General features: G+C 44.1%; 1 protein-coding gene across 7 annotated transcripts in view; it reads left to right on the forward strand.

Moving 5' to 3' along the window:
- Positions 1-27,048, forward strand: part of LOC115112113 (zinc finger protein 536-like) — a 193,398-nt gene that overhangs the window by 98,214 nt on the left and 68,136 nt on the right. For 5 of the 7 annotated variants that reach the window (XM_065013006.1, XM_065013010.1, XM_065013008.1 and 2 more), the window contains one exon: positions 25,161-25,328. In XM_065013006.1, coding sequence (XP_064869078.1) covers positions 25,161-25,328 — 168 coding nt within the window. The remainder of the gene's footprint in view (positions 1-25,160; positions 25,329-27,048) is intronic. The other 2 variants (XM_065013009.1, XM_065013011.1) reach the window with 1 other exon arrangement.

Here is a 27,048-nt window from a genome sequence, read left to right on the forward strand (position 1 = left end):
TAGTTATTAGCAGGAATAATTATTATTATGTTGCATGACAGCAGACAGTTATTGATGAAGGCTGAATGATGTAATCTGGAGTGCAAGGGACTGTGGCATCGCCATTGTACTTGCAGCCCCACTTTCTCTTGTAAAACACTGTCCTCTTTCTCCTGAGATTCAGAACACAATATCAGTGTAATTGGCCAGTAGTCATTGATACTGTACATACAGTGGTATCATAGTCACATATCATAGAGCATCCAATACCTTGCTGTTCTACATGTGAAAACCGGCTTTTCCATCATATTACACAAAGCATCCTGATACCCGCATCTTAACATCTAAAGGAGTCCTTTTAAAAAAATTCAACTCAAAGTACAACAAACTATGGAAGAGAAACGAGCTCTCTCACTTTTGTACTTGCCAGCTGTATGTTTTAATGTGCTCCCAGTAGCATTTTCACCCCCTCCCGTCACCCCCTGGCACCCTTTCCCTCTCGCACCTTTCCGTATTCTACTGTATATGTCTAGTCCCCCCTTGCCTACCTGTAGAAAGTTTGCATTAGTTGCGTGAGCGGCATCAAAGCGTTGCTCTCAGCTTGCAGCTGCCAAGCTCCCCCGTCCCCAGTTAGCAGGCATCCAGCTGTCAGGCTCAGAGAGGAGGAAGAGAGGGTGGAAATCTCTCACCAGCCATATGGTACCGAGTTCTGCCGGAGCCTCGCTGCTTCGTGGGCAAATGGCAAACTCATATATCTCATCAACACTCTTAATATCCAGGGCTAAGATGGAGAATATATGTTTTTTTCCAACCAATACTAGATAGTAGGTGACGTGTGGTACAATATTGATGTGACCTTCTGCCCACTCTGATGTGAGTGTGACTATTAGCATTGATAGGAGTAGGTATTACCAAGCATTATGTGTTTGATTAATTAGCATTCAAACTCCCTTGATATCTCCCTAGATCAGTAACATGTTTCACTTTATAGAACCCCTTCCGGAAGGCCCAGGCAGTGAGATTTGAGCGGGCCTAACCCCAGAGACATTGGGCTTTCTCATTTTTCTGTTAGCAGGATGCTACGCTTCCTCCGTTAATCCTTAAAGGCCTGTGCATCCAGGATCTCCTGCTGCAGTGTAAGTAACGCCTTATGCCACCGAAAGCCCCAGCGAATCGCAGGGAATGTTGACGGTATTAGCGTTACATTACCGCATAAAGCTCAAAAACACTGTCTCCCTCAGTGGTGACGAATCCCCCCCCCCCTGTTCTTTTGCAAACACCATTACGTTGCCCTGAGTGGAAGTTACACAATCTAATTGGGGGAGAGAGAGAGAGCTAGAGAGAGAGAGAGGGCTATATAAAGAGAGAGAGAACTATAGAGAAATATATCTATATATATTTATAGAGAGAGAGAGATAAAAAAGAGAGACAGAGAGCTAGAGAAAGAGATAAAGCGAGAGGGAGAGAGAGATAAAGAAAGAGAGAGAGAGAGCTATAGAGAAAGAAAGAGAGCTATATATATATACTGTATAGAGTATATATAGAAAGAGAGAGAGGTAAAAAGAGAGACAGAGATAGAAAGAGAGAGAGAGAGATAAAGAGAGTTAGAGAGAGAGATAATGCAAGAGAGAGCGCTAGAGAGAGAGAGAGAGAGAGAGAAAGAGAGAGAAAGAGAGAGAAAGAGCTAGAGAGAGAGAGAGCTAGAGAAAGAACTAGAGCGAGAATGATAGAGAGATAAAGGGAGAGCTAGAGAAAGAAAGAGCTAGATAGAGCGAGAGAGAGAAAGAGAGAGCACTAGAGAGGGGGAGCTATAGAGAGAGATAATGTGACTGCTATGTGAGAAATAGAGAGATCAGGAGAAAAACAGGGAAAGAAGTGAGAAAACAAATCTTTTCTCAACCCAACCTGAAGCAGTCGCCATTACAAGCGATGCTAGAGGAGATTGATATGGCGGCTGCAGTGTTTTGGAGGGACGGTAACGTTAATGGCCCCACTGGGTTTTTAATGAGTGTTGTGCCCCAAACAAAATGAGCTAATTAGTGTTATCATCCATATATCAGACCCTATACACACAGACACAACCACACACACACGCACACGCACACAGATAGACAAAACCAATATGGTATGCTAAGATGGCTGATAATGTTTCTTTGAGCCATCCTGCTGTACCTACATTTAAACCCATGATTTAAGTATTTTCGATCAGTTGTCCACCTTGCAGTGAGAATTAGGAAACTATATATATATATAGTTACTACGCTTCCTCCGTTAATCTTTAAAGTTAAGGGGTCTGCAAAAGGCACTGTATATATACAGTGCCTTTCAAAAGGCACTGTATATATACAGTGCCTTTTGCAGACCCCTTAACTTTTTCCACATTTCGTTACGTTACAACCAGGCCTTTATGGTATGCTTAGAAGGCCAGAAGGTTGCCTCTTAGAAGGTCGCCTCTTCACTGTTGACGTTGAGACTGGTGCTTTGCAGGTACTATTTAATGAAGCTGCCAGTTAAGTGCTTGTGAGGTGTCTGTTTCTCAAATTAGACACTCTAGTGTACTTGTCCTCTGCTCAGTTGTGCACCGGGGCCTCCCACTCCTCTTTCTATTCTGGTTAGAGACAATTTGCGCTGTTCTGTGAAGGGAGTAGTACACAGCATTGTACGAGATCTTCAGTTTCTTGGCAATTTCTCGAATGGAATAGCCTTCATTTCTTAGAACAAGAATAGACTGACTGAGTTTCAGAAGAAAGGTCTTTGTTTCTGGCCATTTTGAGCCTGTAATCAAACCCACAAATGCTTATTCTACAGATACTCATGTAGTCTAAATAAGTTTTATTGCTTCTTTAATCAGAACAAAATTTTTCAGCTGTGCTAACATAATTGCAAATGGGTTTTCTAATGATCATTTAGTCTTTTAACCCTTGTGTTGTCTTAAGGGTCAAAAAAGGACCCGCCACTATGTTTAACAGCAGAGAAAACCCCCTAAATTATGTTTTTTCAACTTGAAATTTGATTACCTTTCCTAGAGTGATCTCAACATTAGAAAAAGTGAAACATCACCTTCGTTCATATTTCTTTGAAAGCTGAACACCACCAGGGTACAAAGATTGTCTTAGGGTCATTTTTGATCCGGCAGTTATAAAATCATGTACACACCGCAAAGACACACATGCACACGCACACAGTGAGAAGTTGAGATTATGTGTGCTACTGATTGAGCTCAGCCAGCAGCTCCTGAAGAAGAAGATCACCATGGTTGGCACAGTTAGAAAGAACAAGCTTGAGCTCCCCCCTGCGCTCCTCTCAACAAGAGGGAGAGAAGCCTTCTCATTAAAGTTTGCCTTCACCCCCACCACCACTCTAGTTTCTTACCCCCCAAAAAGGAACAAGAATGTGGTCCTCCTGAGCACACAACACAAAACGGCTGCGATCATTGATCGTGAGGACAGGAAGCCAGCTGTCATCCTGAACTACATCCACAACAAAGGAGGTGTGGACAACCAGGACAAGGTGATTGGAACTTACAGCTGCAGGAGGATGACTGCCCGCTGGTCCCTGGTCATCTTCCATAAAATCATTGATGTGTCCTCATACAATGCCTTCATGATATGGAACAAGATCCTACCTGGATGCCTGATAAGCGGAACAAGAGGAGGGTGTTCCTGAAGCAGCTGGGAAAGGCATCCCACACATTCAAAGAAGGGAGCGCCTCCCCTGCACAGCAGCCTCTGCAGCGCTTGTGAAAGCTGTTCAGGGGGCTGAATTTTGTCCTGATCCACTTGAGGCTGCAGCTGGGGCAGGTAAGAGGAGGATATGCCAATTCTTACCCCCAAAGAAGGACTGTAAAACAAATAATATGTGCTGCCCTTGTGAGAAATACATCTGCAAAGTCCATGCACACACACTTGCATACTGTCCTACATGTGGCAATTAGAGTTGATTGATTTATGTTCTTCACATTTTTGTTTTGTATCTATTATCTTATTTTATTCTTATTTATTGTTGTTGTTTATACACTTTGGGGGTGAGGGTAATGGTTAAAAAAGGGGAGAAGACTAGTATTTTGTAGTTGAATTCCTCATTGTACAGTATATCAGAATATATCACCATGTTGCAAAAAAAGTTCAAGACTGTTATTGTTTCCCTTCAATAAGATACATTCAAACTACTTTCTGCACATTTCTGCTACTTTCTTAGGCTATACAAGTGCTATCTCTTGCTAAAAAATGTATGTTTACACCTATGCAGTACCTTTAGCAATAATAATAATAAACATCTACCTTAGTAAAGAAAACAATTATGCCAGGTCTGTTGTAATAAAATGTGTGGTGTCCACTGATTAAATGCAGTCTTTCTGCATTGTGAAGAGGGAAAACACAGATATTCACAAAGTTTGTGATGAATGATATGTTATTTCTTCATGCAAATTAGATGTGGGGTTTAAAATTCAGTTAAGATGCCTTCTTTTAGTGGTTTAGTGAAGGCTGGTCATTTTTTACCCTTAAGACAAGGGGAGTATACCGAATGTTAAGACGACACAAGGGTTAAAATGATATACTTGGACTAGCTAACACAACGTGTCATTGGAACACAGGAGGGATGGTTGCTGATTTGTATTTGTTATACCTTTATTTAACTAGGTAAGTCAGTTAAGAACAAATTCTTATTTTCAATGACGGCCTAGGAACAGTGGGTTAACTGCCTGTTCAGGGGCAGAACGACAGATTTGTACGTTGTCAGCTCGGGGGTTTGTTACTAGTCCACGCTCTAACCACTAGGCTACCCTGCCGTCCCAATAATGGGCCTCTGTACACCTATGTAGATATTCCATAACAAATCCACTGTTTCCAGCTACAACAGTCATTTACAACATTAACAATATCAACACTGTACTTCTGATAAATTTGATGTTATTTTAATGGACAAAAAAATAGCTTTTCTTTCATAAACAAGGACATCGCAAACTTTTGAACGGTAGCATATATATATATATATATATATATATATATATATATATGACTTCTGTTGGGCTGGTATCATCAGCCACAATGTTCTCTTCTATATCAGTCATACTGGAAAACACAACGCTTGCTTTAACTTCCCAGTGTATGTGGATGGACTAAAGATATATCTGTCTTGAGTTGCACTATCCTTTTTTCATCGTGCTTTTTCCTCTGAAAGCCCGTGAAGCCGTGCCCTGTTCGTGAGTGGAGCGATTATGTCCGCAGGTTTTAAAAAGCAGGATAACAATGCCACCAGCAACTGTCGGGGAAGCGAAAGGGTCCGCCGATATCCTGGCACTTGGACTCAATCCCTGTTACCTGCGTGTAAGCCTGTGTTTGTCACGCCACTGCTTCTCGTTGACCCCGTAGACTGACCCCCCACTTTATTGTTCTGCAGCTAAGCCTATTATAAAAATCAATAAACAATCGTGTTTTTTTTGTTCTTGAAACCCCCCCCCTCCCTTTCTGTATATCTCTGCGATGGAGGGAAAACGGGCAACGCTCCCTCTGTAACCTGTTGCTTTCTCTTCTCCTGCCTGCCAGAGTCTTTAACCAACTGGCCCCCCCATGTCAGAGTCATTATCCGATTGTGTCTATTCTACCGGTGAGCGTTTGTGACCCTAGGATGACCGGAGGATCCATCGTTTTCACTTAAAACAGTCATGGGGAAAACCTCTCTTGTGACAGCTGCTAACAGAGGAATAGCTCTGTACTTGAAAGGGTATTCTGTACAGGGGGAAATGATTTCCAGACTTCCCCTGTATAATTTGATATTGATGAAGAGATTCTGTATTTTGTTGGAACATTTAGAACTCTGGACCAGTCACCAAATATTTAATACTGATCCTTTCTTGGTGGCTTTTCACTCAGTTTACATCCACTAATATGCTGCTTACAGTAGTTTATCATTCCACCCCCATGTTACAGATTGGTGTTTGATGGCTATGGCATGATAGACATTTTTAATTGTCACTTTCTGAAAATGTAATAATCCCCTCGATAAAAATCAACAAACACTGACTTTGACAGCTGATTTTTAAATTGAGCATAAAAGTAATGCAGCATTTACAGATTTGAATTCTCACTGTCAGTTTAAACTAATATGTCAATCACAGCGGTAGCGATGTCAATGTAAACCAATTTCATTCCACCAGCTTGAAAGAAGAATTTTGAAATGAAAATGTCTGTAACAAGTCTACATACATTTTGTTCCCCCACCATTTTTTTTCATTTCTCCCTTGTTGTTGTTTTTTTTTTAGGTCTTCTTGGAGTGTTCATAATGATGGGTAATCATAAACAACTTAGGAGTTACTAATGAGACTGTGTTGTACTGTATGTTGGGTTCGTATGGGCCCTCTCCACAGCCGTACCAGTGTGGGCAGAAGATACCGCTCTCTGTTCTGTGTTAGGTGTTCCTTTTTGCCAATTTGATCTTGTGCCTTTACAATAGATGAATTCCCCCCTTACCATACTGTGCATTAGACACTGGAACAGATTTCTCCAAGCTGTTGAATCCTCTGCTGTGGGTTCCCACTAGCCTCCAGATTGGCTGCCTCTCTTCACTGAAGCCCTGATAGGTTATCCTAATTGGGAATGCTCTGACCAGCAGGCCCTTGCCCAAATGGTCCCCTGGACTGCGTTATGGGCCCCAGGGACTAGGGAGGGACACACAGGGGCCGCTCACAGGGAGCTCCACCATGACACTGAGTGGGCCGCTGGCTCCAGCCCTGGGAGAGGCAGGATGGTGCAGGCATGTGTTTCATCTCTCCCATCCAAAGCAGACGGAGGATTGTATCGTTGTCAGTAACGTGTCACGCAACCCTGCTCAGTGTCTGCACTGTCAGAGCCTGCCTTAGCGACAATTACCGTGGAAACCCGCTTTTGATCTGCCTGGTTCGAAAGGTCTGCGTAGCGATTGGAGGCTGTTTCATTTTCCTCTCCTCCGCTCCGTCTCCATCTCCGTCTCCTTTACCCTCCCTCTATTCCTTTCGGAGCATGCTCAGTTTGTGTCCTCTGTTGGATACGGGTGTAGTGTGCTCATATTATGGTATTAGGTCATGGCTGCTTCTTACCCTAGTTTGTCTGTTTAGACACTAGTTCCTGGGTAAGCAGTGACGACCCCTGGACAGCCCACCTCCTCAAGCCCTATTTACCTGGCCTCTGCCACTGTGTCGTGCTGCTCTGGGGTCACAGAGAGAAAAAGCCCTCCTCTTGCTCTCTGTTTCTGTTTCTCTCACTCTTCCCTTATTTCCACTGGGAGGAACATTGACCTCATTTGTAAGGACAATAACCCCCTTGACTTTGGGGATTAAGACATGAAACCTTTGTGGATTAATTAGGTTTGGAGCTGAATTCATTTAGTCGCTATGGAATGCAACCTAAAAATAAAGAAAGGAAAAAGAGAAAGTGTGTGTGAGCTCTAGGTTGTGTTGTGTTGTTACTGTTTGCCCAGGTGGATACTAGTTGAACAATCTTACCGGCAATAGGCTAGAGTTTGTTGGAGCTGGAGTCAATGCAGTCGACTCTCGAGATCTCTACTTTGGCTTGTCACACACAACGAGCAGGAAGTAGCAGCTCTGACGATGCCGCAGGAGTCATATTGTCTCAGTTGTCTTGGTAACAAAGCAAAGTGTTTGTTTTTGTAAGATCTAGCACAATTGCAATTGAGATGCTTAACACCTATTGTTTTTTCTTAAGAGCATATGTTACTTGAGATTAACTTTCACGTGAAAAGAGCTGTTAGCAATGTTTGTTTACAAAATACCAAAGGTGTTTAATTCACTGAAGATGAAACAACATAAGCTCAGAACATTGTGTTTTGTTTCTCTCTGTATATATTGAAACTGTGGTGTTGTTCAAGTCACACCTTTTATAACGGGGTAGACCCAGATCCAGATCGGGGTAGACCCAGACCCAGATCAGCTCCCATAGTTCCAGGCTCTGTCTCAAAGTTTCCTTCAACACTCAGTGGACGCTGCTCTACTCTGAACATCAGGCCTCGACCCTGTCTGAAGTGAGCTGTTCCCTGAGCTGTTCCCTCTGGAGACAGGACACAGGTTTAGCCAGGGTTTTTGGGGAAGCTCAATCCCCCCCTGTGCCGCCTCCCCCTTAAGACACGGGGCTAAGTCGTGGCTGAGCCCCTCGTGGCGACGGATCGGCCAAATGCCACCTCTCTCCTGGCGTGGGTTGCAGGTGAGGTGTAATCGTGCTGGTGCAGCGCTCCTGTGTCCAGAATCAGGTATTTGCTATTAGACACAGAGATGAGGATTCAGAGGAGGACGTGAAATCCCTTTTGGTCCCACACTCTCTGCGTCTTTGAGCCCCGGCCTCACATTTCATACCTTTCTGCTGGTCCTCAACAACACAGGATCATCCTTTTGTCCCGTTTATTTCATCTCCGGGAGAGAAATAAAGGGCGCTCTGAAAGTTGGGAGAGAAAAGTTTGGAGGACATTTCTGGATTATGTTCATGAGACACAAGCTGCTCACAGTATGAACATGGCACCCATTCAACGAGATCTATTTCCATAAAGATTATTTTTACATCATGAGAGTCATTACGCAGTTATTGTTGGATCGAAGTTGAGCTACCATAAGAAGTCTGGTTGAGTTAAGCTTTACCAAACACCAACTGGAAACACCTCCCATTTCCATTTGACCTAAAAAACCAGCAATGCAGCCATCCGATAATGACCAGATGCCACCTATCTCGTTCAGCATTTCATCGCTACGTATCTGTCCTGCAGAGTTGACAAGTGTTGTGCACTCCTTTGCCTCCCGCCTGTTTCCTTATCTGATGCTCCCCACTGCTCACCGTAGCGGTAAGCCTAACATCTGATGGCTTTCTGAAATCCAACGTGTTGGACAGGTGAGATGCTGTAGCGTGCGACACTTTTGAGATGCGTGTTAGCACCGTGTCACCGTTCTCCATCTGTAAGCTTTCTGCAGTGTCTACCTACACACATTACTGTGCGTCTATAAAAGTAACAGCCAATCATTTGATTTCCGACTTGTTTCGCCTGCTTTCGCTGCAATTAATTGCTCAAATCTGAGCTATTTCAGAGGAAGCGGGAGTACTGTCTATTTGTTTGAAATCATGTTGTGATGTTATTCATGTGTCTACTGTCAGACTGAGACAAATGGATACTTGGTTCAGAGACCATAGATATTCCTTAGCCAGTATCCCCATATACCCCTTACTAAATGAAGTAGCAGCCATTGATTGCATCGTAAAATCACTCCCTCATTGTGGAGATGTTTCCTCTTTAACGGCACGCCGCGTGGGCTCTTGGAGGGGCTTTGCCTCAACAGACGGGCTCCCACTGCAGTGTGGGGCCAGGTCCAGACATTTTGATGCTTTTTTTGGGGGGTGGGGGGTGCATCTCCGTCTCTCTGGAAACGCACTCACAAGAACACACCATATTTTCCAGCATGGTGTTGGTGAGGCATCTAGCTGCTATCTCAATCAGTGTGTTTTTTCTGTGCTGTAGCCTGCTGCCTGACGGAAATAGCCACATAGATTGTGTTAGACCGTTGCCAGTGTCTAATTCTCTATGTAGCTATTTATCTCCTGTATTTATCACAGCCTGTTTATCTGACTTTAGCAGACTGCCAAGGGAGATTACCCAAATCTACAAATGAACACCTCCATGAATCCAGCCTAAATTGTAATGAATTAATTAATGAATTAATACTATCCCAAGGCCTTTCTTCATTAGCTATAAATGGACTTGTTTTGTCTCGCCTGCACTTGACGTATGGGTACATTGTGATATACAAACCAGTGGAGGCTGCTGCGGGGAGGACTCCTCGTGATAATGGCCGGAAAGGAACCAATGGAATGGCATCAAACATGGAAACCATGTGTTTGATAGCGTTCCATTGATTCCGCTCCAGCCATTACCACGAGCCCGTCCTCCCCAACGAAGGTTCCACCATCCTCCGGTGATAAAAACATGTCTCTACTGTATACGCCACAGTAGTAATTCATACTATGCCACACCACGCTATGTATTTCCATAGCTATTACTCATGACAGAGCTGACCTATTCCTGTGGGAATCAGCCATGTCTTCACGGCCATCGTCTGTGGCTGTCACGGAATCAATCTGCAAACACCCCCACACCCCTGCCCCCTGAATTAAAGCCACGTAACAGCGGTCGATGGATCCCCCCCTAACCATGTTAAGACGTATTGTTTTAAAATACTCACGCCCAGACGGTGAATCCCGGTGCTCTTCTGTTTGTCTCCGTTTTAGAGATCAGGCTTCTTTACCTTCCCTCTCTCTCTCTCTCTCTCTCAGTCTGTTTGTTTTCAAAGCTCGTTGCAATTGGCCCAAATCCTAGGTATCACATATCTGACCATATTTCAAGCTGAAATTAAGCATGTAAAAACCTTTTTCCCTTTAAAGGTCAGACATTAGTGCTGGTAAAAATTGATCTGTGGATTTATGAATTTAGCCCTGTGTTGGAGCTCCTTTGTAATGGAAGATTCAACGGGAAGCTTAACGTTGCATTGTTTTGCTTTGACAACGCAGCCACCAGAGCCACTGCAGCTGTTCCCCCCCCCCCCCCCGCTCACAATGGCAGATTAATTAACACAATCATGTGCTTCTGGCTCCGGCTCAACATGCAGGTCTGCTCTGGGATAGATAGGTAAATCCTATACATGTGTTTCCAGACGGAGAATATTCTTATGAGGGGTTTGATAACTAGATATATTTGGTTTGTGACTGGTCAAAACCCAAGCAAGGGGCCTAACTAATTGGACTGAAGTATATCTGGGAAGTGTTTTCTAGTTCAGAAAAGGCACTTCCTCATTCCTTCTCAAGGCTGCCATGGCCATTAGGCGGCTGTTCTAATTAACATTCCGTAGGCCGACCCGTTTCCCTTTCTTAGTTAGTTCCCTGACATTTTAAACTGTCTATTATTCCTCCCGGCTTTCAGGTGCAATGCTGTGTAAATGGCAAGTCCCAAAAATGATGTATCTTTTTCATACAGTTATCCATCAAAGACCGGTGAGGATCAGTCCTAGTGCTTAAATCATTACGGAATGCTGTGATCTTTCCTGGTTGATCATATCCCTTACACTCACTGTCATGATATTACCGTACCTCATCTAATTTCCACTTCTTCGTATCTCTCTCCTCCTCGTTTGGTGTTAACGTAACCTCCGTTTTTCAATATTTGAACCTTGCTTCGTTTACTGTGTTTATATAACGATCACATAACAGTCAAGGGTAAGGCAAGGAAGAAATTAGGGCGTTGGAGACGGCAACAAAAACACTGAAGCAATTATGTTTCTTTCAGCCCAAGCATTCTCACGTTAATGAAATCCCTTATCATTTTAGGGAGGATGGGAAGGTAGGACAGGTGCAAGAAATTGTGTTCATTTATCTTTTTCTCGAACAGAAAAGAACAAAAAGAGAGACTGTCGAGGTAAAGGCAACAAGTGTGGAGAGAGTTTCTCCCTCACATTTTGTTACCATTGGATAGGTCAATCTCTATTTTTGCTGTTTTGTTTTAGGTATTTTGACCGAACTGTATGCGCATATGAGAGGGAGGGGGGGAATAAGAGAGGAGGTGAGAGAGTGGGAGGAGGTTTTATCACATATTTGTGTCTGTTTAAAGGGTAAGACGACACTCCTGTGGCTAACATTTCAAGTATTTACCTCACCACAAGATGTCTGCCCTTTTCCCCTGTGCAGCTCACATGCAGATTAGAGCGGTAGCGGAGGTAGCAGTGGAGACCGTTTTAATGACGCTAATGCCGAGTGAGATCCTGGCTCCCTTTAAAGGAAGCTATCTGATTGGAAACAGATCTGGGACGCTGGGAGGTTGGCCCTGGCTCGTTTGATTTAATGACCCATTTCCTCGGCTCGTGCCACAAGCAGTTAACGGCAGTCAAGGTGCCCAGAGGTTCGCCATCATGGGAGTGTACCACCATCCAGACCCAGAATGAGGGGAGGGAGGAGGGAATGCAGCCAATCAGGGCTTGTGTCTGTATGTCTGTATGTCTGTAGATCAGCCAGCCGGAAGTAACAGGTACAAGTTGAAGGCCCAGGGAGTCGCCATGGTTTCCATATATCCTGCCATATGCTCTGCTTCAGAAGTGTTAACCACTCTTTCAATACAGACAGTCATGGGACATGGTGTTTCCTTCCATCTCTTATGTTCCTACTGTACAGTATGCCTTGTTTTCATTGGTCATCAGAGCAATCATAGTCAAAGTTCAGTATTACTTTGTGTCTAATATGTTATCCCATGAGTTGCATTGACAACACATTTTAAGTGACAGCGTTCCCTGTTTAGAACCTACCAGAGAGAGAGAGAGAGAGAGAGAGAGAGAGAGAGAGAGAGAGACCTTACTCTGTGTACGTGCTCGACCTTCTAGTCAAGAGCACTCCAGGCCTGAGTAGCGGCCTAATGGATCCAGTCAACTTTGAAAACCAAACTTGAGCACGCTTAGACATATCAAGCTAATGATCAACTATTAATATTCACAATCCTCGGCCTTGATGTCGCTGTATGGATATAGACGGCAAGCAATTATGTCATCCTCTTTGGGTTTTGTCTATCCCTGCCCGACCGCCTGCTTCCTGTATGTAGAGGATTTATAAATATATAACAGATAGTTCTTAGTGAGAGGAGTTATACACTCTTATTGCAGATATGGAGATGCAGATTAATTTGTAATTAGTCTTGAAATGTTGAGCCTCTGTAGATAAAGGATTCAAACTTCCATTCTCCGTTCCATAAATGCTGATCACTTCAAAAGAACAAATGCTCTGAGCTTGATAAAAAAAAAAAATAGCTTAAAGCTTGAATTATTTGTTTGGCGACAAATACAGACACATATGTTTGAATGCCCTAGCAACACTAAGCGGGAGTAAATGAGTTTTTAGAATAAACTGTTATTGTTTGCGTGTAGAAAGTGTTCAGTGCATTAGAGCAATATAAGAGAATCTTAGTGTCTGGTTAAATGTCAGTTTGTTGGTACAACGCTAAGAGGAAGGCAGGGAGAGAAAGTTCCCACCCCGTCTCAGTTTAACAATGTGATTTCATTTTTTCATATCCAACCATGGTGTACCGTTTCTTTTGGGCTTATGTTCACGTTCATTTGCTACAAATGTCAGATATCTCTCCGTAGAAGAAAAAAAAGACAAATGGAATAAAGACATACGTTTTTTTTTTGTGTGGATATACCAGAATAGTTTTTAGTCGGATAAGGCGCGGGGGGTGGGGGGTGTCTATTAATAGTTGAGTCATCAGCGCTGCTGTAATGCTCTGAAATGGCAAATTGTTAGATCCCCAATGGTGATTATTACTCTCTGTCAATGACCTTCATAGCAAATGAACATTCCGCCAGTGGAACAGAGCGTGCTCTTTAATGGGGGTATGTGTGAGGCGTGGCGTTGACTGTGTAAACTGGGTGGACTGGGTGCTATGGGACAAGTAGAGAAGGGGAGAGGACAGCCTGGGATTTGGTTCCACAAAGGCACCACAAACTGAAGGAGGGGAGGCAGGTTTTTAATTCATTTATTTCATTGGCATTGATCTCCTTTTTTTTATTTACAGTGGAAGGAAATCTCATTTCAATTTGGTTCTTGCCTCCATAATGCAGGGCAATTATTAGTATTATCCTTATTAGTGGTGGTGTTTTGGCTGAGCTAGTCTAACCCTGGGGGACTGTTGGAGAGGAGGTAGAGCTGTGGGGAGGGCCACTGTTTTAATACCACTTTGCCAAAATCAGGCCTTTCTCTAATGTATTCTGACAGTATGGCTCACTCACGAGACACCCCGGTGTTTAGAGCAGCAGTATAAATCGTTTTATTTCATTTTCCCGAGACACTGGACAAGTTCATATAAGAAGAAAATGGGAAATGTCCTTGGTCTCCGGATTTACGGCCACCCTAACAGTGGAGGGAGAGAGAGGGATAGTTTCAGTACAATTCAGAACAGCTTGAATTGAAGCACAAGCACACTGAAATGCACCTCTCCTCTTTGGCCTTGTTAAGTGTGTTCATCACCTTTATGATAATATAGATCTTTAAGTGCACATTTATGTAATTGAGATATTGATGAGTATACATTCTCCCCTTGATAATTACTATTTTAATATGGGCTCTTAATGAGACTTTGTATTCATTTTAAATTGATGTAGAATAGCGGTTAATGGTTCTGATGCTTATATAACTCTGATGCTATATATGTATATATACGGAAATACAGTGGGGCAAAAAAGTATTTAGTCAGCCACCAATTGTGCAAGTTCTCCCACTTAAAAAAAAGATGAGAGGCCTGTAATTTTCATCATAGGTACACTTCAACTAGGACAGACAAAAATGAGAAAAAAATCCAGAAAATCACATTGTAGGATTTTTAATGAATTTATTTGCAAATTATGTTGGAAAATAAGTATTTGGTCACCTACAAACAAGCAAGATTTCTGGCTCTCACAGACCTGTAACTTATTCTTTAAGAGGCTCCTCTGTCCTCCATTCGTTACCTGTATTAATGGCACCTGTTTGAACTTGTTATCAGTATAAAAGACACCTGTCCACAACCTCAAAGAGTCCAAACTCCACTATGGCCAAGACCAAAGAGCTGTCAAATGACACCAGAAACAAAATTGTAGACCTGCACCAGGCTGGGAAGACTGAATCTGCAATAGGTAAGCAGCTTGGTTTGAAGAAATCAACTGTGGGAGCAATTATTAGGAAATGGAAGACATACAAGACCACTGATAATCTCCCTCGATCTGGGGCCTCACCCCGTGGGGTCAAAATGATCACAAGAACGGTGAGAAAAAATCCCAGAACCACACGGGGGGACCTATTATTTTTCTGAGAAATGAAGGCTATTCCATGCGAGAAATTGCCAAGAAACTGAAGATCTCGTACAATGCTGTGTACTTCTCCCTTCACAGAACAGAGCAAACTGTCTCAAACCAGAATAGAAAGAGGAGTTGGAGGCCCTGGTGCACAACTGAGCAAGAGGACAAGTACATTGGAGTGTCTAGTTTGAGAAACAGACGCCTCACAAGTCCTCAACTGGCAGCTTCATTAAATAGTAGCCGTTAAACACCAGTCTCAACGTCAACAGTGAAGAGGCGACTCCGGGATGTTGGCCTTCTAGGCAGAGTTGCAAAGAAAAAGCCATATCTCAGACTGGCCAATAAAAATAAAAGATTAGATGGCCAAAAGAAAACAGACACTGGACAGAGGAATATTGGAAAGAAGTGTTATGGACAGACAAATCTTAGTTTGTTTGAGGTGTTCGAATCACAAAGAAGAATATTCCTGAGACGCAGAAAAAAATGAAAAGATGCTTGAGGAGTGCTTGATGCCATCTGTCAAGCATGGTGGAGGCAATGTGATGGTCTGGGGGTACTTTGGTGGTGGTAAAGTGGGAGATTTGTACAGGGTAAAAGGGATCTTGAAGAAAGAAAGCAATCAATCAATTTTGCAACGCCATGCCATATCCTGTGGACGGCCCTTAATTGGAGCCAATTTCCTCCTACAACAGGACAATGACCCAATGCACAGCTTCAAACTATGCAATAACTATTTAGGGAAGAAGCAGTCGGCTGGTATTCTGTTTACAATGGAGTGACAAGCACAGTCACTGGAATTCAACCCTATTGAGCTGTTGTGGGAGCAGCTTGACCGTATGGTACGTAAGAAGTGCCCAACAAGCCAATCCAGCTTGTGGGAGGTGCTTCAGGAAGCATGCGGTTAAATCTCTTCAGATTACCTCAACAAATTGACAACTAGAATGCCAAAGGTCTTGCAAGACTGTTATTGCTGCAAATGGAGGATTCTTTGACGAAAGCAAAGTTTGAAGGACATAAATATTATTTCAATTAAAAATCATTATTTATAACCTTGTCAACGTCTTGACTATATTTCCTGTTCATTTTGCAACAGATTTATGGAAAACATTTCTAAGTTACCCCAAACATTTTAACGGTAGTGATATATATACTATACAGTGTTTTCGGAAAGTATTCAGACCCCTTGACCTTTTGCACATTTTGTTACGTTACAGTTCAAATTTATTTTCAAAAATGAAAAAATGCTCATCAATCAACACACAATACCCCGTAATGACAAAACAAAAAACTTTTTTTCCCTCATTTTTTCAAATATATAAAAAAATTATGAAATATAACATTTACAATAATATTCAGACCTTTTACTCAGTACTTTGTTGAAGCACCTTTGGCAGCGATTATAGCTTCAAGTCTTCTTGGGTATAACACTACAAGCTTGGCACACCTGCATTTAGGGAGTTTGTCACATTCTTCTCTGCAGATCCTCTAAAGCTCTGTCAGGTCAGATGGGGAGCGTTGCTGCACAGCTATTTTCAGGTCTCTCCAGAGATGTTCTACCGGGTTCAAGTCCGGGCTCTGGCTGGGCCACTCAAGGACATTCAGAGACTTGTCCTGAAGGCACTCCTGCGCTGTCTTGGCTGTGTGCTTAGGGTCGTTGTCCTGTTGGAAGGTGAACCTTCACCCCAGTCTGAAGTCCTGAGCGCTCTGGAGCATGTTTTCATCAAGGATCTTTTCTCCGTTTATCTTTCCCTCGATCCTGACTGTTCTTCCAGTTCCTGCCCCTGAAAAAAATCCCCACAGCATGAAACTGCCACCACCATGCATCACCGTAGGGATGGTGCCAGGTTTCCTCCGGACGTGACTCTTTGCATTCAGGCCAAAGAGTTCAATCTTGGTTTCATCAGACCAGAGAATCTTGTTTCTCATGATCTGAGAGTCCTTTAGGTGCCTTTTAGCAAACTCCAAGTGGGCTGTCATCTGCCTTTTACTGAGGAGTGGTTCCCGTCTGGCCACTCTACCATAAATTCCTGATTGGTGGAGTACTGCAGAGATGGTTGTCCTTTTGGAGCTCTGCCAAAGTGACCATTGGATTCTTGGTCACCTCCCTGACCAAGGCCCTTCCCCCCGATTGCTCAGTTTTGTCGGTCTGCTAGCTCTAGAAAAAGTCTTGTTGGTTCCAAACTTCTTCCATTTAAGAATGATGGAGGCCGCTTTGGTTTTGGGGACCTTCAATGTTGCAGAAATCTTTTGGTACCCTTCCCCAGAGCTGTGTCTCGACACAATCCTGTCTCGGAGCTCTACTGACAATTCCTTCGACCTCATAGCTTTGTTTTTGCTCTGACATGAACTGTCATCTTTGGGACCTTATATAGACAGGTTTGTGCCTTTCCAAATTATGTCCAATCAATTGAATTTACCACAGGTGGACTCCAGTCAAGTTGTAAACACATCTCAAGGATGATCAATGGAAACAGGATGCACCTGAGCTGAATTTGGAGTCTCATAGCAAAGGGTCTGAATACTTATGTAAATAAGGTATTTCTGTTTTTATTTATATTCGTGGTGTTAAGCTCGCCGCAATTGGACTCTGGAGCAGTGGAAGTGCGTTCTCTGGAGTGATGAATTACGCTTCACCATCTGGACGAATCTGGGTTTGGCGGATGCCAGGAAAACGCTACCTGCCCGAATGCATAGTGCCAACTGTGAAGTTTGGTGGAGGAGGAATAATGATCTGGGGCTGTTTTTCATGGTTCGGGCTAAGCACCTTAGTTCCAGTTAAGGGAAATCTTAACGCTACAGTACACAGTGACATTCTAGACTATTCTGTTCTTCTATCTTGGTGGCAACAGTTTGGGGAAGGCTCTTTCCTGTTTCAGCTTGACAATGCCCCCGTGTGCAAAGCGAGGTCCATACAGAAATGGCCTCCACAGAGCCCTGACCTCAACCCCATCAAACACCTTTGGGATGAATTGGAATGCTGAATGCAAGCCAGGCCTAATTGCCCAACATCAGTGCCCGACCTCACTAATGCTCTTGTGGCTGAATGGAAGCAAGTCCTCGCAGCAATGTTCCTGCATCTAGTCTAAAGCCTTCCCAGAAGAGTGGAGGCTGTTATAGCAGCAAAGGGGGGACCAACTCCATATTAATGCCCATGATTTTGGAATGAGATATTCGACTAGCATATAGTGTGTGTGTGTATATATATATATATATACTGTACCTGGTGGTAGAGAGCCTTGAATGTGGATCTGTAACTCTAGTTTATGATTGCCCATTGTGCTTGTTGTTGATTTGCTGTGTTGGAAAATGAATAGGAAATCAATGATAGCAGACAATGATTTTTTTCCCCGTCTTTAAAGGTACAGTGCATGCATGCAGCGTTGACACAGTGGACTGTGAACACGTCACATGTGGTCTTCCTGGAACACGGGTTGTGTTACCACTGAGTGGTTTTGTTTACCATGACTGTAGGAAAGCGGTCCTCGTAGTACATGCTATGTCTCCTTTATACAGGGACACATGAGTTATCAGTTTATCAGTACTGGATATGCTCTCTTATCTCCTGGCCTCTCTCTTCCTCACTCACCTTATCGCCCCGCCCCTCCTCCCCCCTCCTCCTGTTCACCCTCCTCCAGTCTGGATCCATAGAAAGCAGGATCTACTCGGCCTTCACTAATGATAACTGCTCACTTCCTGCCAAACAGTGTGCATGATGAATATTTACCCTGATTAATACCCTTCCCCCAACTCTCCTTCTGGCCTTTGTGTCCTAAAAGACGCCCACCTTAATAAGTCCCTTCAGCCCAGTCAAATGCCCCCCATTCCTCCCTTGCTCCCCTCATGCAAATGGACAGACAATGGCGTCCGGGTGGACGTCTCCGTCCCACTCCCAACCCTCTGTCCTGCCGTCGCTCCCTGGAGCTGTGATCATCCTGCAGAATGATAACGTTAGTGAGACCTCGGTGCTTCTTTAGCTGTGTTTGTTTTTTGTTTTTTTCAATGCTCTTTGAAGCCTGAAACAGACTTGAGAAGAGAAAACAAAGATGGGCCCGTGCCAGGGAGAAACTTATGGCACCAAGCCTGTTCCCCTAGCTCGGCAGAGGCATCGCCTTTACAGGGGGAGAGATGCACCTTCTGTCACTGGTAGAGGGGGAGGGGGGGGGGGAGGAGGAGGGAGGGGAGAGCAGAGGGGACGTCCACTGTCGAATGCATCCTAAACAGTATCTTAGCCATCCTCCAAAATGATACCATGATATGAAACATTTTTGATATAAAGAGGTTTCGTGTACAGTATATGTCTGATAATGTATTCTATTGAATCTCTTGTGTGGGCCGGTCTTCTAGTTTATTAATGAGATGAATGATTCCTTATGGAGCTCCACATGATTTGATGTGTTGCAGTTCAATAAGGCTGTACAGGTATGGTATTTGGCATCAGGGAGTTCTGACTCCAGTTTCGTTCAGAGGAATAATCCATAAAATATGGAAATTAAACAGAAAATGGACTTAACATAATTTCTCCTACCTCTTCATCAATCAAAAAAAATACAAAATAAAATTGGGAACAAATAAGCAAATAAATGTGTGCTACAATATCATTTAGAAATGTCTCCTCTGCCTTCAGCAGGCAGGAAACGGAACATCGCTCCTCCTCTTTTTTTCCTAACACCAATTTTACTGAGACCAGTACTAATAAATATAAATGTTTGTGATTAGCATCTCTGCGGCACAGGTGCATGTTTGGTTGCAAGAGGAGGCATGTTCCTTCATTTCCGGCGATGAGAAGTACAGTACGCCATAAACACAGAGTCCAAAACCCAGCTCCCTGATCAATGAATGCACAGATTGTTAATGTACCATTGTGTGGTTCAGCCTCGTGGAGACTCCTGCCAAATCGGACCGAGCTGGAGGTGGGGCTTCCCTTTCAAGGTCCAGATTACACAGGATGGAGCTTTAAAGTGACATTATTTTCCCTTTACACATAGGGTTCGGGATTATATAGACAACGCATCCCCCACTGGGCTGCACTACCATGTGCTCTGTAATTCCATTTTTCTCAGACTGGTATTTACTGTTGACACGGGTACTGGTACTAGTACACCGCTGGTCTGTGAGGAGTGACCAGACTGAGAACAGCATTTGGTGTTGAAGTGTCTACTTGGCCTTGTGTACCGTACCCTAGAATTAAGCTGTTAAAATAATTTTGTCAACAGTAGATTTCATCTGCGGTGTTTTCACAAATTGTTATTATCATAATCATGATTTCATATCTGGTTTAATCTCTCTCGTCAATCTGTGTGGACTTTGCTGGCTCATATACAGTGTATGTATGCACATAAGCAACTCACTGCCAAGGCACAGCCTCATCATTAATATACTAATCAAATCACTGCTATTTATGTTATATTGACAATGGAAATAAAACAGAACGATTTCTGTTAATATATAAATGAAGGGTTCAGTCATGGCGCTGCTTGGAGCAAGAAAACAAGTACCCGGCTGCCGACAAAGACAAAATCAGTCTAAAATAGTTGTTTTTCAGTAGCTGTGAAAATGTTTTATAAGAGGACTGCTGAACACCTGCCTTAAAATGTAGTTTCAACATCTCCCGAATGCCATTTTGCTTAATTGACTTGGAAATGGCCCAAATGTATTGCTGATTTCGGTCTAATTAATATTAATAATAAATGCCATTATTAACATCAAAGAACATCTGGTGCCCCTGTTTACCCGCGTGCCTTATATGTAACACATTTTGCGTCTGTTTCATCTCACAAACATTACGGGGGTAAACACTTTCTGAATGTCTTACTCGTTGTGTTTTATTTCATTTTGTTACACAGGGTCACTGATAGCAACCTCTGCCCAAGTGCTAGTGGGTTCATCTCGTGTGCATGTGGTCTTTCAGATGCTTGAGTGTTTTTCCTGGTCTGAAGCTGGTTGCTGTGATACCTTAGAGGGTTCTGGGTCCCTGGTGTACCCCCCACACACACACACAAAAAGTGCTTTCACTAGCATCTGCATAGTGGTCTGCATTAGGAGTTTTGTGCCCATAAATCACACACTAAATAACTTTAATCTAAAATGTCATTAAGTAGTCCTTGTCAGGTAGTAAAAGCAGGGATAATGCAGTGGTGTTTAATGATAATTGGTGTTTGGTTAATAAATTCTGCGAGTTCAGATTACTTTCTAGCAGTGGCTAGAATGCTAGCCTCAGCAGTGTAACTAAACCTCAAATTGATTAACTCGCATGAACCAGCCGTTCACAAAGATGGCACCCGTCCAAATAAAGGAAGAGAACAGAGCATCAGCCGGATGGTGTTGTGTTGCTCCGGCGTAAGGAAATCAACTCCCCCCGGGCGCATTTTTAAAAGCCTAATGCCTTTCAAATGATGTCATCACATTTTACTTGCTCTCTCTTTTTTTTGTGAAATCCACACGTTTCCTTACCATATTTTTTTCTCTCGGCGTGACAGTAGTTACATAGAGGGAGAGGGCACTGGCTTTGGCATGACAGTAGTTACATAGAGGGAGAGGGCACTGGCTTTGACAGAACACGTGATGCATTAGAATAATGGAGAGAGAGAGAGGGAGACATCTTGTGTTTTTATGACACAATTTGATCTTTTTTTTTTTTTTTGTGAAAGTGATATCACTGTAATCAAAACCACAGAACAATTTAGCCTGGAAGTGTGATTGAAAGAGCACCATTAAGGAAGAGGCCTTTTTCCCCTCAGTTATTTCTTTGTTGTTGTTGTTTTATCCATTAATGGGAACAGGGTGTGGTCCGTCTGGAGGGGCTGTCTCAGAGGACAGACACGCACACACACACACGCGCACGCACGCACGCACGCACGCGCGCACGCACGCACGCACGCACACACACACACACACACACACACACAGGTATGAGTGTTGCATGTGTAGGTGGGCTCCTGTGGCATTTCCCCTTGGTTGGTTGAGGAGATTTTTATTGTGACACTAGCAGAGCTCCTGTTGTCAGAGCTGTAGTGCAGCAGACAGCAGCCAGAATGACTGATACTCATCCTCCTCCCAGATGGCCTGTACAACTCTGCTCCAATCTGATCTCAGCCCTTTGTTCTGTTATGTTCCATTACATTTGGATGAGCCCAATAAAATCAGAGCTGCTCTCAAATCAGAAAGCCTGAATTATATATGCACGGGTGTGATATTATTCCACTGCAACAGAGCCTGGATGTGTCAGTTTGTATGTAACTGGAAAAGCAGTGCTTGGCGGAAAAGAGGACAACGTATTGATAACGCAGTTTAGATTAGCTAAGGAAAATAACAAGCTACAACATTGCAGTTTGCAGTGTGTAGTAAGATAAGTACAGTAGTATTAAGGATGTTTCATTCAATTGTGTCATTTTATTTATTAGCTAAACGTGCGTGTTAGATCAATAGTCATTGTAGTCATCTGACCATATCCATGGAAGGCTTTTCGCTCCCCTCTGGGTAAACATTAACTTGAACTAAGCCAACTTAAAGCACTAAACATGTATGACACTAGCTGTGGCCTAACAGTACACTAACAGTGTGTGCACTGTAGCCGTCTCTGAGCGATAGCATTGGGAGTTATGGTTGCAAGACTTAACAGGGTAATATATGAAGCCAATGGCTGGCCTGTGACAATCATTTTTATTGTTGTTTCTCTTGCAGATTTTTCCCTTTTGCATAAAAAGGAGCCAAGCAATGGAAAATCAATGCATGGAGAATAGTTATAGGGGGCGAGTTATCGAGAATCTCTCTGTCCCAGACTCGCTCCTCCTGGAAGACCACGTGTAAATGTATGAGATGACCTTCAAATGTCATAAATGTGTTGCGCAATAAACTGTCAATATTTGTGGTTATACAGCGCAGGATGACTTTTACAGTAATTGGAACAGCCCTATTAAAAACTTGGGATCAGTCAGCTGATTAAGGACAACCACGCTGGACGCCTATCGCCTGGGACTCTCTCTCTCCCTTTCTTTCTTTCTCTCTCTCTCTCTCTCTCTCTCTCTCTCTCCCTTTCTTTCTCTCTCTCTCTCTCTCTTCCTCTCTCTCTCTCTCTCTCTTCCTCTCTCTCTCTCTCTCTCTCGCTCTCTCTCTTCCTCTCTCTCTCTTCCCCTCTCTCGCTCTCTCTCTCTCTCGCTCTCTCTCTCTCTCTCTCTCTCTCTCTCTCTCTCTCTCTCGCTCTCTCTCTCTCTCTCTATCTCTCTCTCGTCCATACACTACATGAACAGATACATTGAAGTGTTGGAAAGTGTGTGTGCAGGTGTGCTTGAGTATTTGTTTGCGTGCGAGTGTATAGCGATTGGAACCTTCATTATTGAAGGACTGTTAGATGCTGGAGTGCATCCTCTTCCTGGAACAGGGTCACTATTAACCCTGCCACACAGAGGGTCAGAGGTTGAGGCTGGCCATAAGCTGTGTTTTTAGGGGTTCAATTCAACTCCATCTGGGGTGGACAGGTGGAGCTGTGTTTGCTACGTGAGAGAGGTGGAAACTTTGCCAAGAGGGGAAATGTCAAGTGGTGTAAAATGTGTTTGTGGAGAATTTAGCTACAGTGCAGTATGTGTACAGATGTAGGATCTCAAGGCTCGAACACATGGCGCCGAATGTGGATCTAGCGTTCGTCTGCCGATCGTCTGTGCGTTGTGCTTTGGGGACCGGCAGCTGTAGATTCTACATGTAAAATCGGTGCGCAAACTATGCTCTGAGGTGCTAAATACTCTCAGCCAGCAAACGCTATTGTTTCTTAGCCCTTAATTTGAGCCAGTTTCCTACAGCAAGAAAATAATCCTGCAGCAACAGGAAATGTGAACTATTATGTGGATTATAATTCATGCAATTTTTTTTTGTAGCAGTTGATACATTTTTCTTAAGGGAAAAGTGGAAATGACAAACGTTGAGAAGCCTTTTTAAACACACTACAAGTTGAAAAGTTGCAACAGGGTGATCAAATGAAGGTCCTACGTCTGTATATGGACTGCAGACATGTTGGGATTATTGATTAGAAAAGCCTTGTGTCTGGGCCTTGGTTTGGAGAGGGTGTGTTTGGAAAGGTCACATGCAGATCAGATCAGTTGTTACAGTAAAGGATATATAAACTGTTCAATACTGTATGCCTGTCGGCTTGGGGCGGTCACATGCACATAATTACAATAGTACACTGTACTATAGGCAGTGTGGGTGCAGAGTCATGTGATCAGTGCCAGCAGTAGGAGGACTTGCTGACTTCAGCCTTTCCTTTAAACCTTATTTGACTCTTAAAGAGGAACAGATTAGGCTACTGGAAGAAATACTTTTGATTGTGTGGCATGTTTGCCTAAGTGGGCTGCTCTATTCAGACGCTCACCCTCCCCACGCGCATACCATGTCATGTGCCGGACTAGAACCTTATGTGGGCTTTGGTGTGGGTCATGCACTGACTGGCTTGCAACGTAAGGGGTGATGGGGTGGAGCCATGAACAGAATACTTCATCTCACTATGAACTGCTACTTCTTCCTGAGTACCCACGGTGCGACAGGGTATGTGGTTGAACAAGGTTATCATGTTGGCATCGGGCTCTGGAGATTCACTCCACCTCGTCGGTCATTCTGCTTGACTAGAGTGTAGCTTTCATAACACATCAGAGCTTACAAGGACTTCTTGAGCAACCAGTCTACACAGCTAGTTGGTCATGTAGTGAGGTCATGGCCCGTATCAACGCATGAGGCAACGTCCTCACCTCACGATTCTGCCGCCGTCAGCCCTTCTCAAATCTATTTCAGTTCCTCCTGAGATGCGGGTGATTATGTGGAGAGCGGTTGTTGGTCTCCACACGTCTGTGCGGTATTAGTGGCAGTTCAAGCAGGGCGGGGTCACTCTTATCACCCTCTCGTATCTCTGACAGGTAGCGACGCTACCTGTCAAACCCAGGGCGCTACGGAGACGCGTTGGCCCACTGCTGACAGAGCCGTTTCTTTCCTTGTATTGTTCATTTCAACACAATCCGCCATATGCTACCAGAAGATGATGATCGCGGGGATGAAACATTACGACGGGAGTGGGAGAGTGTGGAGGGGGTCGGGCCCGGTGTTTCTAAAGGAGCCTGAAAGCTTATGAACTGTCAGCGTTCTGTCAGCTTGAAATGGGTGTGTGTGTGTGTGGGGGGGGGGGGGGGGGTAGCGGCAAAACGTGAACCCATTGATGTATTTTACTTTGTGTGGTGTTAGCAGATTTAGATGGAAAATGAGGACAAAAGCAAAGAAAAGTGTGTTTTCTGACATGGTGACGGTGTGCAGTGACACTCACCACCGTGTGTGTCTGTCTGTGTGTGTCTCTCTCTTGTTGCTCCAGATGTCGGGGATGACCTGGGGAAGATGGCGGGGAGTGTTCAGCAGGCCCCCTCCCAGCACAGGGACAGGAGCCTGGGCTCGGCCATCAAGGACTGTCCCTACTGTGGGAAGACCTTCCGCACCTCCCACCACCTCAAGGTCCACCTGAGGATACACACAGGTCAGTGGAGTGAGTTCCCCTTGGATATTACTGCTACCACCATGTTGCCTTCTGCCACCGCTCTCTGCCTACAACTCGAGTCAACACCATTTGGCCATGTTCAATACCATTGGCGGGAACAGTTATTCGAAGCGCACAGCTCTGCTGTAATCCATGGGACAATGGCATTCAGTGGTTCACTTTAGCCACTGTTCTAATCTTATCCCATATGTGAGTGTCAAAATATGTCTCTACCTGGATAACCTTCCGTGTTAGCTGCTGGGAGGTGGAGGTGGTCCCATTGAGAGTAATGAGGTGGACACTGTGTCGACTGACCAGAGCAGGCTGTTATACTGTACCCCGCTACACTACACTGCAAGGTAGACACGTCCCAGTAAATATCCGGGCCATTCTAAGGTCACCTGAGATCAAGGACGTCGGCTCTGCTAATTGTCCAAACAGGCTAATCTAGCACGCTATGTGCTATACGTTACAGCGTGTTTCTACACAATGTTTCTGCATTGAGTGTGTTTTTGTGTTCCTTGTAGCTTTGGAGTACTGCTTGGAATGTAGCTTAGAGTACTGTACTGGACCGCCTGTGAAAATCCATGGCATAATGTTGTGAGTCAGCCCATATCAGACACAAAAGAGCATGACCCTAGAAACGAGTGTTTAGCATTTCTTCAGAGCCGTGCTCTAATTACTTGGCTGAGGGGGAGAGCTTGAGTGTACGCCCTAGTGACAGTCTACTACACCACGCTACAATACCTCTTCGGTCCGCATGGCTTTCTCTCGTTCTCAGATTAGGCCTGGGAATGACAGAGTACATCCAGTATGCGCATGGAGATCTCTTGAGTTTTTAGGACTACATTTCTTATCAGCCTCTGTTCTTGTTCTGCACTGTAACTGTGAACGCTCTCGGGTATAGAGCGCCTGATGTAGACATCTGAAGACACCATTTTACACCCCCCAAAAAAAAAAAAATGTCATCCTTAAGTGCCAGTAAAGGCATGGCGCAAGCTTTCAGAACTGAAGATGGAAATCTCTTGCAGCTGAGGAAATCAATGCTTGCTTTTTTTTTCCCCTTGCTTTTTTTATCTCTCGCCATGCACTTAAAAAGAGAGAAGGGAGACCACCCAAACTGTGCCTCCCCCCTCCCCCTTTAATAAGGACCACATACCTCTGGTCTGGAGGGGAATTAAGGAGCCAGCGTAGCTCGTAGCTCGGCGTAGCGCAGGAGCACTTGTGCACTACCATAATTAGGATCTTTGTGTAAAATAGCACATCCAGGTCATCGAGAGCAGCCCCAACCCTGATGCTGCAGACCTCTGAATACCTCACCGCCAAGAGATGGGGGTGGGACATGGAAATCTGTTACCTAACAGAGAGGGGGCTGAGTTATGCCTGTTTTGAGTGGTACAGTAAGGGTCCCCAGAAGGGCCATATTTCAGCAGATAGGAAACAGAGGCCTCATCCCAGGCCTTCCGTTAAACTTACACGGTGCAGCAGGCCAGGTCCTGCGTAAGCACAACTCAGCCTGGTCACTTCGTGCACAGAAACCGTCTGATGTGTCTACAAGATGTTGCCCTTTAGAATCACTCGTACATTATCAGATTGACTTCAGTTTGAAATGATGATGATTACATCAAGGCGATGACTTTTACATCCTGGGCAGATTCCTCCTTGATGGCAAAACAGTGGAACTCGGAGCTGACATGATGCGCCCTTCATCCTAATTCAGTCTGAACAG

The sequence above is a fragment of the Oncorhynchus nerka genome, linkage group LG28, assembly GCF_034236695.1.
Source record: "Oncorhynchus nerka isolate Pitt River linkage group LG28, Oner_Uvic_2.0, whole genome shotgun sequence".
Taxonomy (NCBI): Eukaryota; Metazoa; Chordata; class Actinopteri; order Salmoniformes; family Salmonidae; genus Oncorhynchus; species Oncorhynchus nerka.